Source organism: Phytophthora infestans, genomic scaffold (assembly GCF_000142945.1).
Source record: "Phytophthora infestans T30-4 supercont1.7 genomic scaffold, whole genome shotgun sequence".
Taxonomy (NCBI): domain Eukaryota; phylum Oomycota; class Peronosporomycetes; order Peronosporales; family Peronosporaceae; genus Phytophthora; species Phytophthora infestans.
In genome coordinates this window covers 1,237,427-1,249,861 of record NW_003303752.1, presented here as the reverse complement: position 1 = coordinate 1,249,861, position 12,435 = coordinate 1,237,427, and the positions used below count along the sequence as shown (strand labels likewise).

Here is a 12,435-nt window from a genome sequence, read left to right as displayed (position 1 = left end):
AACGTGCTTGATACCCAAACTAACGCCTTCAAGGTAAACATTGCTCTTGAGTAATCTATCCGTACGGACACGTTAGCGCGCTACGTGGAGTGGTGGATAGCGTCTCGGGGCTTGTTTGCTCTTAAAATCAATGATACGACAACTTTCATCGATCTGTCGGGGACTTCCGCCAAAAATGACTCTGGAGCGTCGGTGCTAAGGCCTAACCTACCTTCTACGGACGTATCACGAATTCTATGCGTGCGGGCCCGTTAAAGAGGGTACATGGATTGGTGGATAGCATCTCGGGGATCAGCTTCTCCCTAAAGCAACGATCCAATATTTCGTAAGCTACTCGGCGCCACGCTCTCGCGGTAGGCAAAGCTCATGGGATCACCGTCGCTTTCTGCGTACTTTTGTGCCATCGTGCTGACTTACCGTTCTTACGCTTTTGATCTATCAGGCTATATGGTCAAGCGCGGCATTAACGGGGCACATGTCATACCTAAGCGATACAAGCACGCTGACGGCGCGTCTGTTAGCGGTAGTCAACGCGATATATACGCGCGCGGCGGGTGCACCTTATAGCCATCCGCGACTCAACTGAGCTCTCATCTCAACCATTAAGGACAGACCCTAACGTATAGTAGTGCGTACAGACACATCGACTTGGCACGCCCACCTGTACAGTCTGCACTACCGTACACGTGCTCGTGTCTATGTAGACAGCAACGTTTTTTTTGCGCGTAACGTTCGCTCAATACCGTAGTTCCAATTTGGGAGCGCACATTAGTGGAATAAGCGCTGTGAGCGTTGGTGGTACAGATAGCACGGGCTTGCGTGTGTCCAAAATGAGCGAGTGTACTTTCCATATACATTGGCGCGTATGTAGAAAGGGACGGCCAGCTTGCAGCAGTACACAGTAAATACTGTGTGATAATTAATATTTGAAACGCGCTACACTCTGTAGGTGCGCCAGCACCATTGGCAGAGCCATAGTCAGCTTACCGTTTGTGCGGCTTTAAACCTCGCACTGTCCACCAGTATACTAAATACGAAGATTGGTAGGAAAATGGGGCCCTAAAAGGGTAGATTTACTAATAACTTATTCTTGTGCTGCTTCTTTTGCTCGATGTACTTAGCATTTCGGGCGGTTACCTTGCGAGGGCGGCTGCGCCTCGTTTTCTTCCTGGGGTACCAGTCAGGGCTCATCGCCTTCTTGTCGTTTGCCAGGCTTTCCTGGCGGCACACTTTGGCCGAATCAGGTGGTTGGGGCTTTTCCTTCCAGAACTTAACCTCTTTGGGGCCTGTTCTCGCAGGCAATACAGTGTTGCCCGATATCATGTTCGCTAATTGTACAGAACGTGTAACCGTACTGCAGCTTCCCACAACAGACACAGCACACCCGGGAAGTCGTAGACCGCTGTGGGCTCAGCAGGAGTGAGTCAATCTTCGCCTCGCATTGCTTGCACGTAGGGCCCCCATTTTGCAAACTATAAGTAAGCTAACACATATTATCGTTTAGCTCAGTTATTTGCGTCATAATATTAGCCAATAGCACGATAATCTAAGGCTGGTTCTTATTATTAGACAAAATATTAAAAAGTTAATATGTTGTTCGCTTTAATAATACTGTTCTCAACTTTACAAACAAATACATACTTTACATGCAATAAAAGTGACCAAGAAGGCTACGTACCGTGCGCACATGCATTCATCGTGTGTGGTGCACGGAAGTGGATAGCGCAATGACTGTGCAGCCGCGCCTTCATTGCAAGGTGACAGTGGAGAGGAGCTTTTCCCAAAACCAGTACCATATGTGAGCTCAAATCCCGTAATCAGTACCTTCCCAAAACCAGTACCAGTACCCACACAAAAATAAAGTGGACCACTTTATTTTTGTAGCGCTAAGGATTCTATAAATACAAGTAACATGTTTCTTTCAGACTATTTTGGAGCTTTGTAAGTACAATGGACGCAACTGGGGCTTCCGCGTCTCCTGACTTTCGCTGTCACGTGTGCGGACACGCATGCTCCAGTCGATCAAACCTCCAAAAACGTGTGCGGAAGAACAATTGTGATCCGGAAACAAAGAAAAAAAAGAGAAACGAAAAGCGCGAAACGCGCGGTATCAAGAAAAACTTCGACAGTGGAGGCTTAATAATGGAAATTTACGTACTAACGATGGGGAAGCTGAGAAGGCTGGGACTCTCGAAGCTACTGAAAAAAAACGATATAAGTGATGAATGTCCTGTCAGCTACACAAACCTTAACAATCCTGACGCTCGTCCTACAAATGGAATGAATTGTGAACACCGGATTTGTGGCGAGTATTTGCCATATATGTTGGCAAAATGTGCAGCCCCCTCTCTATATTAGCCCTTGCGGCCATTTATTTCATAAAGTTTGCAGTAACGACTACTTGAGAAACAATGGCTTTACGCCTTTGTGCCCAGAATGTGGAATATATCGACTTTCGCTTCCGTAGTTGGCTTTATATACTTAATTCATCCGAGAGAATAAACATATTCTTTTTGTTTTGTTTTTATACAATACTTCTGCCAACAATTCTTGATGCTGTATTTGACTTTGGTGGTTTATGTCAGTATAGACAATTTTTAGATTAAGACGCGTTTTGGAATCATATCCTTTTTTGTAAGACGCAATTTGGAGTAAATCAATTTTTGGAGTAAGACGATTTTTGGAGTAAAATGATTTTTGGATTAAGGATTTAGAAATAAACTGCTCCCTGATATAAAAAATTAAAGCGATTTTATTAAGGATAGTCGATAAACTATTCCTCCTTATAGCCGTATCCGCCTTTTCTCGCCCAAGCATTTGTAAATTTTACGACCTTAACAAATTCGTTAGGCATCTACTATGACTCTGCTCGATATGACAAGCCTTCATGGTACATCTGAACTAACCTTGGGACAACGGTTCCAAACAGGGCGGCTGGCAACGTATTTTATGCAAGATTACAGCTTTAGCTAACTCACAATTGATACCGCATGCGGTATCCCTCCCGAATTTACGTGATATCATTTCCGGTCGTCAAGTGAGCACTGCGGCAAAATTACCTGCAGAAGAACCTTCTACATCTCAAGCCACAGGAAACTCAAGTCGCATGCCAGTAAATTTCTTAATTAATTAGTACCTCGGAGTAATAAAATCTAACGTAACCTACATACAAGACACAACGTTTATATCCCATCGAATGCGTCCACCTCTCCACTAAATTAAATTCTATCAGACCATTTGACTATATATCGCTGAAAATCAAACAAAAGTACTATTGTCAGCTCTATTTTGACAGGAATCTGTAAATTGCTAACGACACGTTCACCAAAGTGAGATTACAGACAACGACGGTGAAATCCGCCATACCATACAAATCCGCCACGAACACTTGAAGTTCAAAAATAAAAGATTTGAACAAGTTTTTATTTTAGCCAATGATAGAGTAAATTGAATCGACTGGTTCCTACGGGTAGCATATCACATATAGTTAGAATTTCTATCACTCTGGAAAGGGCGCCTCAGCGCTCCTATACAATTCTAACCAAGCGCGAAGCAATCGCGACTGCTGAGTCGTTAGGAAGCTGCCAAGCCGCATCAAAGAGACTAAATATCCCTCGCACGACTCTTCGCGACTGGCTAGACGATAAAGAGAACATCCAAGACTTTGCGGGTGCCCAAACCAGCAAAACCTTGAAGGGCCAGAGTGCAGCGCCGTTCATACACTTCTCTCACGATTTGGTAACCTTTATGAAGGATGTGCGACGAGAAGAATGGGTAAACCGCCTTCTTATTAATTTACTTTCTACATTGTGACCTAAAACCGCTTGTTGCTTAGTATTTGTACAGATTTACTGATTCAATATTTCAAAGAGCAGCAAACGCGATGGCTTCAAACGTATCTTGTTGGTAAGGAAAGCGGTGAGAAGGGTCTAAGTGCGTTTATGAGACTATGTCAGGTTTGCAGCACGGTAATATCTTTTGATTTTGCTGATTTTATATAATTGCTTTATTAGATAGTGTGATAGTCGTGGAGCTACTAACACATCCGGTTGGTCATGTATACTCAGTGCAGGAGAGCAGTTTTATGGATGCCAAAGTGTGGGCGATATATGTACGAGAGCTGCTCAAGCTCGAGATCGAGGCACTATCAGTGCTTATACTCGATAACTTCGACGCACATGTTTCAAAAGAAGGACTTGATGTTGTTGTCGAGACAACGTCGGCCCTGGTTTGCCAGCTACCGCCCAACAGTACAGCGGCCTGCCAGCCACTAGACGTTGAGGTTTTCAACTTTGCTTTTTGCTAATTAGTTCGTTTTATCTACCAATAAAAATGTGCGACGGATTTTCCTGTCGCGAAAACAAAAAAAGAACTACTATGGAGGATGGCTTTCAGAGGGTGGCGGATTTCACCGTCGCTGTCTGTAGTAAAGTCTTTGTTTTGGAAGCTTCAGTCCACAGTGGCAATGGCATAGCAAGATAAGACTACCTGCAGGCTCTCGAAATTGTCTCCGTAGTTGTCACTCTTGACATAGTTCAAAAACGCGTCGTTCGAGTCAAATAGCTGGACCCACATATTCATGCTCTCAGCGAAGTAGTTGCGAGTACAGGCGCTGTATGGAGCGACATCATTCTGGTACAGGACGACCTTCCCACCACATCCGTCAGCACACTGTAGAGAGACGACGTATTACCGTCATGGCTGACTTGTGCAGTGCGATTATAGGCGATCAGTGTCCACCCACACGATGCTCAGGCCCGTTGGCTAGATGTTCCAGTGGAACTGGTACAAATAGTGCTGTTCACTGCAATGGCACGCCGGCACAAAACAAAAATAAAGTGGTCCACTTTATTTTTGTTTTGGTACTGGTACTGGTTTTGGGAAAGGTACTGATTTCGGGATTTGTACTCACATATGGTACTGGTTTTGGGAAATGGAGAGTGCCAGGTGAAGCAAAATAATTTTGGAAAGCCTTTACAAAACGCGGTTGTTAGCGTGCCCGATTTGATGCACATAGGACAGATTTTCGTAGCTAAATGTAAATAAAAATTTGCCAAGACAGCCGCTTAGGTATTTGCAACCATTCGGTGCGTTTCGTGCTCGGTAGAAATGTTTACCTCACGTCCAAATGATCGTGCAACAGATCCAATTCAGTGTCGCAGGTCGGAAAATATCGACCAATCCGGGTGCGAGTGAACTTTGTGACGCTGCTGGGTATATTTGTAAACTTGGCATATCTAGGTTGAGATAGAATGATAGGCGTGGTCGGTAAGATGGAAATTAATTGCATTAGAAAGGCCGAGTGTAGTCATAAGAAAAGGTAGGAAAAAGCAGCACGAAAGGAAAACGACGGACTGATTGACAGACGGACAGACAGGTTAGAAGGCTAGAAGCGGAGCGACTATCGCTCTGGGCGCCCGCTCCACGGACGCTAGGATATGGTTGGTTGGTGTAGAGAGGGCTGACCACCCCCGCTACGCTGCGGCGGGCTTTGATGTTTTTTCAGAGCAAAGCTACATTAAATATATGTATACCGTGTTCTATTATTTTTACGCTCCAAAACGACGCCCCAAGCAGTAAAAATAGAGCAAATAGTATTTTGTTTCTAAGATATGGAGATATTATCATATTTTACAATATCACTCATTCAAAGATCAGGAATCTCATAAAAAAATCAAAGCAAGCGCATGCATGGTTTGACGGTATTTTTTGCATTTAAAAAAATTAAACTTCGAAGACACGCAGCAAAATGTTTCGTATTTTGCAAGCGATCGACACAGTCGCATCATTCCAGAGGCTCAATTATTAAAATCGAGCTTGCTTCGTCAAAGCAAGTGCAAGTGCAAGAGCCTCTATGAATGCAAAATCCCAATGTGCATTTTAAGAACGGACTTAAGAAGAGCAGAAGTGGAGATGACGACAGTGGAAAATCAAATCGATGTTCATGTTTTCACCAACTCCCAACTATCCTGACGCAGACTCGACCAAGTTGGTGTAGATCCCATTCAGTTGCAACAACTCCTGATGCGTTCCGTTCTCCGCGATCTTGCCACCGCTCACGACACAAATCTTGTCAGCGCGGCGAATCGTCGACAACCGATGAGCAATGACGATAGTTGTCCGTCGCTTCAGCGCCACCACCTTGTCCAGCGCTTCCTGTACCACCTTCTCGCTCTCCGAATCCAGCGCACTCGTGGCTTCATCCAGCAGTAAGACGTTCGGGTTCTTGAGAATGGCTCGAGCAATGGCGATACGCTGCTTCTGCCCTCCCGACAACTGCTCCCCCTTCATTCCCACCTGAGTGTCGTAGCCGTCCGGGAACTGCGTGATGAAGTCGTGCGCGTTGGCCATCTTGGCAGCTTCTTCGATCTGTTGCTGACTCGGCTGCTCTGCGAAGCCGTACGAGATGTTCTCAGCGATGGTTCCAATGAAGAGCGTGGGCTCCTGCCCCACCAGTCCAATCTGACTACGTAGCCAACCCAGGTTCAGATCCTTAATATTATGGCCGTCCAATAGAACTTCACCCACCACAGGGTCGTAGAAGCGCTCGATGAGCGAAATTATAGTACTCTTGCCGCCGCCACTGGGTCCACAGAACGCCACAGTCTGACCTGCTTCAATAGTGAGGTTGTAGTGCTTGAGCACGTTGATCTCCGGACGTGTCGGGTATCTAAAGGAAATGTCCTTGAACTCCAGACGCCCTTCAATAGTTGGTAGACGCAGGCCATCTGAACTGGATGAGTCGATTGGCGCGACACGGTCTCGAATTGCAAAGATAGTCGACCCAGCCTTGAACGCCTTGGGTGCGTCACTCATGAACTTGGACGCCATACTCACGGTCTGAACCGACATCGTAATTGCCATCAGCGTCCGCATCATCTCCTCAAATCCAACCGTCCCATCGTCCACTTTCTTGCCACCGAACCAGAAGATCAGCGCGTTTGTCGCCATCATAATAAACGAGCTAAAACCAAGCGATAATCCGTTCACTTGTGCTTCCTTGCGGCCCTTACGAAGTGGTTCCTTCAGTAGCTCATCGAACAAGTCTGCGGACCTTCTCTCGATCCCCAACGCGGCTACAGTACGAATATTGCTCAAAACTTCGGACGCGTGTGCTCCTGGGATAGCGAGATCGTCAGAGATGAGCCCAGCGCCTTCCATCTCTTTCATGCGCGCAAATTCTCCGAACAAAAGCAGCGGAATGAGCCCGAGCATGATAAGCGAGAGCAGCCAACTGCCGAACCCAAACGAGATCACTAACGCAGCGATCAAAGTGAAAACACCCTGAAAAAAGGACGACTGGGACTCGCCAGACAACATGGACACCTTCGTGGCGTTCGTGGCGAGATCAGCGGTCAAGGCACCCGTGGCGTTCTCCTTCTCATCGAAGAAGCCCACATTTTGACGACACAAACCCGTAAAGTTATCTGTTCGTAGCCGCGTTGTGATCTTCTCTTGCATGTAGGTGAAGCAGTAAAACTGCAAGTGCGTGAAGACGGCGATCACTACAGCACCCACGAGATACAAGATGCCGTACAGCTGCACGTCGTCATACATCTTGCTCAAGTGAGACCTGTCGCCAGAGCTCTGGTATTGCCCGTATTGCTCGGTCATGGCGGTGATCATACCCGTGATCAGCAACGCGGATGCTGGCTGTGCTATGCCCCCAACACAGGTACCGACGAGTCCGAGAATGAAATATTTGAGCTCCAGTTTGTTAAGTTTCAACAAGTCGGCGAAGTTAAACGGCTTCTTCATCAGCGAGTTTTTCTCCACAGCGCTTACCGAGATGTCCATCTTAGCTGATATGCCACTTAAAGTACGAGATATCTTCGGGTTTTCTAGTTCGGTCGCAGCCTCTCGTCTCTCGGCTTCCTGTTCTTCTTCCAGTGAGCGCAACTCCTGGATACGGTACATGTTCTGGTAGATACCGTGCTCGATCTGCAATAGTTCGTCGTGAGTGCCGTTCTCCACGATGTGACCCTCGTCTAGCACGACGATTTTGTCAGCGCTACGAATCGTACTTAATCGGTGCGCGATCACTAGCGTCGTCATGCTCGTCGTGGCCATCAGATTGTTCAATGCCGCCTGAACGATCTTCTCACTCTCGTTATCCAGCGCACTGGTAGCCTCATCTAACACCAAGATGTTCGGCTTACGTACGATAGCACGAGCGATGGCTACACGTTGCTTCTGACCGCCAGAAAGTGACACACCCTTCTCTCCAACCAGCGTATCGTAATTCTTCGGTAACGACATGATGAAGTTGTGTGCGTTGGACAGCTTGCACGCTTCTATGGCTTCTTCACGAGTCACGTTGTCGCCACCCATAGCGATGTTCTCGAAGATGGACGTCGCGAACAGCACCGGCTCCTGAGAGACCATACCGATCTGTGAACGTAGCCACTTGACATTAAGCGTCTTGACATCTCGACCATCAAGGTAAATCGTGCCACTGGTGGGGTCGTAGAATCTCTCAATCAACGCAATCAACGTACTCTTCCCACCCCCACTAGCACCAGCAAATGCCACCGTTTGACCCGGTTCGATAGTCACATTGTAGTCCCGCAGGATCTGGGCGTCAGGACGACTCGGGTACGTAAAGTTGACATTCACCGCCTCAATTTTGCCTTCACAGCTTCCCGGAATGACCCCTTCGTCTTCCTTCTCGGCATCAATGGCGCTGGGTGTATCCAAGATAGCAAACAGCTCCTCAGCTGCACCAGCGGCCTTAGACACAGCGGAAATATTCGGTGAGATCTGGCCCAGCGACGTTGTGCCCATCATGACTCCGAAGAACGCAGCAAACACATCCCCAGGCGTTGCGTTACCTTGCGAAGCCTTCCAGCCGCCGTACCACAAACCTGCTGAGTACATGACCCAAACACTCGCTAAGAACAGCGAATAAACTATCGACGACACGTTGTTCAGCTTGATATTCTGCTTTTCCGCCTCGAGAATTTTCTTCTCGAACTTCTGAATTGCTTTCTGCTCGCCGTTCAGCGACGCCACTGTACGAATGGAGCCCAGAGTCTCCTCCGCCACCGAGCCAGCTTCAGCGTACACTTTTTGAGCGAATTCGGCCATGACTGTGAACGTCTTGATCAGCCAACTGAGCGAAATGGCCATGAGAGGCGTCACACTGGCCATCACGAGCGTGATATCCCACCCACGGGTAAAGCCGATGATAAGGCCCACGATGAACTGAATCGTGTAGCGAAATACGTCTCCCAGCTTATGGCCCATCCCATCCTTGATCCTCACAGTGTCACCAGTCAATCGACTCGACAATTTGAGTGCATCATTGGCATCATACCAGCTGATGTCCATGTAGAGCATGTGTTTGAGCGCCTCACCTCGAAGTGCTTTCATCTGGCGCTCAGCACTGTAGTAGAACGCCACGTACGAGACGTAATCCGTGATGAACATGAAGATGGCGATGTACAGGTAGTTGAGAGCTGCACGATTAATTGCATCCAAATCAACGGGAGTAGTAGCAAACCCCGAGAGAGCATTACCGAATACAATAGCCATGAGAGGGAACAATGCGCCGTTCGCTCCGGTCGTGATGATACCAATTGTTAGCGACACCTTGTCGAACGTCGTAGCGTACCGATACAGATGTGAGATCTTGAAGGAACTGGGGCCGTCGTGGACCACCTCATCGCGCAGATTGGACTTGGAGCTCCCAGATTCACTGGCGGTACCTTTGTCTTTAGTACTTGATTGCTTGACTGGGTCATGAACGTCCACAGCGGTGGCACGTGGGGTCTCCACGCGCTGATACGGTTCCTCGTCTTTGTGAACCAGATCGGTCGTTTCCATGGTGTACGCTTTGACTTTTCACTGGCCTGGGTATTGCACAGGCGTTGGTACTTGAGCTGGTAAGTTTGAAAATGAGCAGGTGTGGTACCCACATGTACGGAACTGACACACTCGTTACCTCCATCATGGAGTCCATGTATGACGTATTCAAAGGCGTCGAGTAATCGAAACGTTCGCAGCGTCGAATAATCAAAATGGTACATCTATGTGGTAGACCACAAAGTTGTGTAGCAAACACCTGTCCTGTTCTTAATTAAGTACTTCGAAGTACAACAGTACTAAGCGAATCTTACTAAGATACATGTATCCCCTGGATATTATCCAGTAGGCAAGATATGAAACTTTACCATCATTCTTCGCCTCTTTACTCCATCCCTGGGAATTTGACGTAAGTATGGAACTCACCGGTCTCTCCCATGAGATCAACCTCTTCACCGTCTGTTGTGGTCTTGTTCCACTCCTGGATCAATTTCCAGTCGTACACTTGGTCCACTTGCCACGGTGTACCAGTGAGACGCTCCTCGTCGATATTCGAGAAGAAAATCTTCGCTCCTGTTTTGGCACAAAGCCGTTCCAGCGCTGGTAGCAATTCTGCCTCGTATTTTTTCTTCCAGACTGGGAAAAGTAATTTGTATTCCTTCCCAAAAGTTTCCTCGCGCCAAGTTCGAATATATTCCAAATGAAGATCGCCGAACACAAGGGAGGAAACAATAATGACCGCCTCATTATGTGTGCTCTTCTTCTTGGAACTTCTTAATTGCTCAGGGATATTAATCAAAGCACTGCGAAGAGCAGACGTGTATTCGTCACCAAGTCCCACCGCTACGAGACACAGCGGTAGCTCCAGCGCTTCAGCTTGAGCTGCAATCGTCTGTTATTCTGGATAGGCACCACATTTGTCTTCGGGTCGATCGTCGTAAGGAGTACCACCCGAGGCGTGGGCTTGTGCTTAGCAGCGTAAGACTCATACAGCGCACTCAACGCTAGGAACGAGTCCTTGCCACCACTCCAGAAAACCACCACGAGTTCATGCATTCCCCCAGATACATTAGACCCTTCTGGCCACAATATTTGACCACCTGGGGAGTCTTTAGCGAAGCCACGAGAGCGGCGACGTGGCTGCAGGAGAACAGTCCCAGCGAGCGTGTTCGTCCTACGAGTTGGGTCCTTGACGTTAGCGTGACCATAAGGACAGTGGCGACAGCTATTCCCACAGCAAACCTGGCGCTCCGTCAACATATACGACGTCATAACTGAGTTACCGGTTGAGGGATCCGTATACATGGCCAGCTTATTCGCACATGCAGCACGATGTAGCTCCTCAATCTCCAGCATTTCTGCTGATTTCTTCTCTTTTATTTTAGAATCGCTTGTTACTAACGAGGTATCAAAAAGTTTGTATGGGAACGTCGAGCTCTTCAGCCAATTGCTTTCAGGTTCGTGCAAGGTGTGCACCAACCACTCTAGCGCGTCAAGGAGACGTCTCGTAGGACGTGTGAACATGGACGTACCGTCCACAATGTATACTTTAGGTACAGTATCAGATTGGTTCAGCAGTGTCCTCCACCAGTCCCCAACTCGTCCTGCCAGCAACTCTTGCTCTGTCTGATCGAGTGAGAGTCCACATAACGCCACTACAACGACATCAACGTGTTGTCCTCCATCCAGAGTGTCCACTACGTGTCCACCTGCAGCTTCCACGATCTCTCTCATCCAACCTTTCGTACCTAAGAACAGTGGGTCCAGCCACTCGACCATCAGCACCTCTGGCTTGTCTCCATGGCTCACAAAAGCATCAGCCTGGTATTTAAGCTGCTTTAGTTTGTTCGAATGCTCTTGGGCCATCAATTCACCAACTACAGACACACCTAGAGCGTCTCCCAGCTGTTTAAATTGCGTCACCACAGCGTCCACCAGACTCGTGGGGTTGCATGTGACAATCTTAGTCAAGTGGTTTGCTGTTGACTCACTTGATGCACAATAGGATTGCACTAGTTGGTCCGTCAGTGTCGTCTTATGGGCGGCGTCACCGACTGTATCTTGGACACTTGCCAGGTCGATGGAGCAGACCTTGCACGTGCTCTGTGTGAGGATCACGTCGGGCTGCAGCGCGGTCAGCTTGTCGGCGTCTAGGTAGTAAAGTGACGCGGCACTGGTTAGCGCCTCCCGTACTTGGTTGTGCGTATCAGCGGAGGTCGTGAAGGCCGTTCGAGGAGCTGTGAGCACGGGGAGATCTAAGGCATCGCGTGGAAAATCACACTCGTGCGAGCGACCCACGAGCTCCGGGATAAGGTCAGAGCGCACCGAGGTGGGCGCATGACTGCGGCAGGCAGAGAGCAGCGCGCAGACGTTTTCGGTGGCCGAGGGAAGGAGCGACACGACGCGCAGAGCGGTGGAGTGAGAGCTCATGCTCAAATGGGTTTGAAATTTTTACCAATTTCGAAACTACAGCCTGTAGTTTCGAAATTGGTACTTTTTAACCCCTTGAACGCGACGGCCTGTATTAGACACGATATCAGAAAAAGCTTATCCTGGACCATACACGATAAGGAATTTTGACTTGACGTTTGTACAAACTTTAAATGAAATAGGGGACGGGGTGCCGGGTTG

At 48.0% G+C, this 12,435-nt stretch overlaps 2 protein-coding genes across 2 annotated transcripts; both read right to left on the bottom strand.

Annotated features, from left to right (window-relative positions):
* Window positions 1-5,964: 5,964 nt before the first annotated feature.
* PITG_05211 (ATP-binding Cassette (ABC) Superfamily) lies at window positions 5,965-9,825 on the bottom strand (the record flags this gene model as incomplete). The annotated part of the gene is made up of 1 exon (XM_002998848.1): window positions 5,965-9,825. One exon carries the CDS (start codon window positions 9,823-9,825, stop codon window positions 5,965-5,967), a length of 3,861 nt encoding a protein of 1,286 aa, XP_002998894.1.
* Window positions 9,826-10,631: 806 nt separating this feature from the next.
* On the bottom strand, window positions 10,632-12,234 carry PITG_05210 (ATP-binding Cassette (ABC) Superfamily; the record flags this gene model as incomplete). The annotated part of the gene is made up of 4 exons (XM_002998847.1): window positions 10,632-10,674; window positions 10,717-10,725; window positions 10,796-11,783; window positions 11,856-12,234. The coding sequence occupies 4 exons, from the start codon at window positions 12,232-12,234 to the stop codon at window positions 10,632-10,634; spliced, it is 1,419 nt and encodes a 472-aa protein (XP_002998893.1).
* Between the last annotated feature and the right edge of the window lie 201 nt (window positions 12,235-12,435).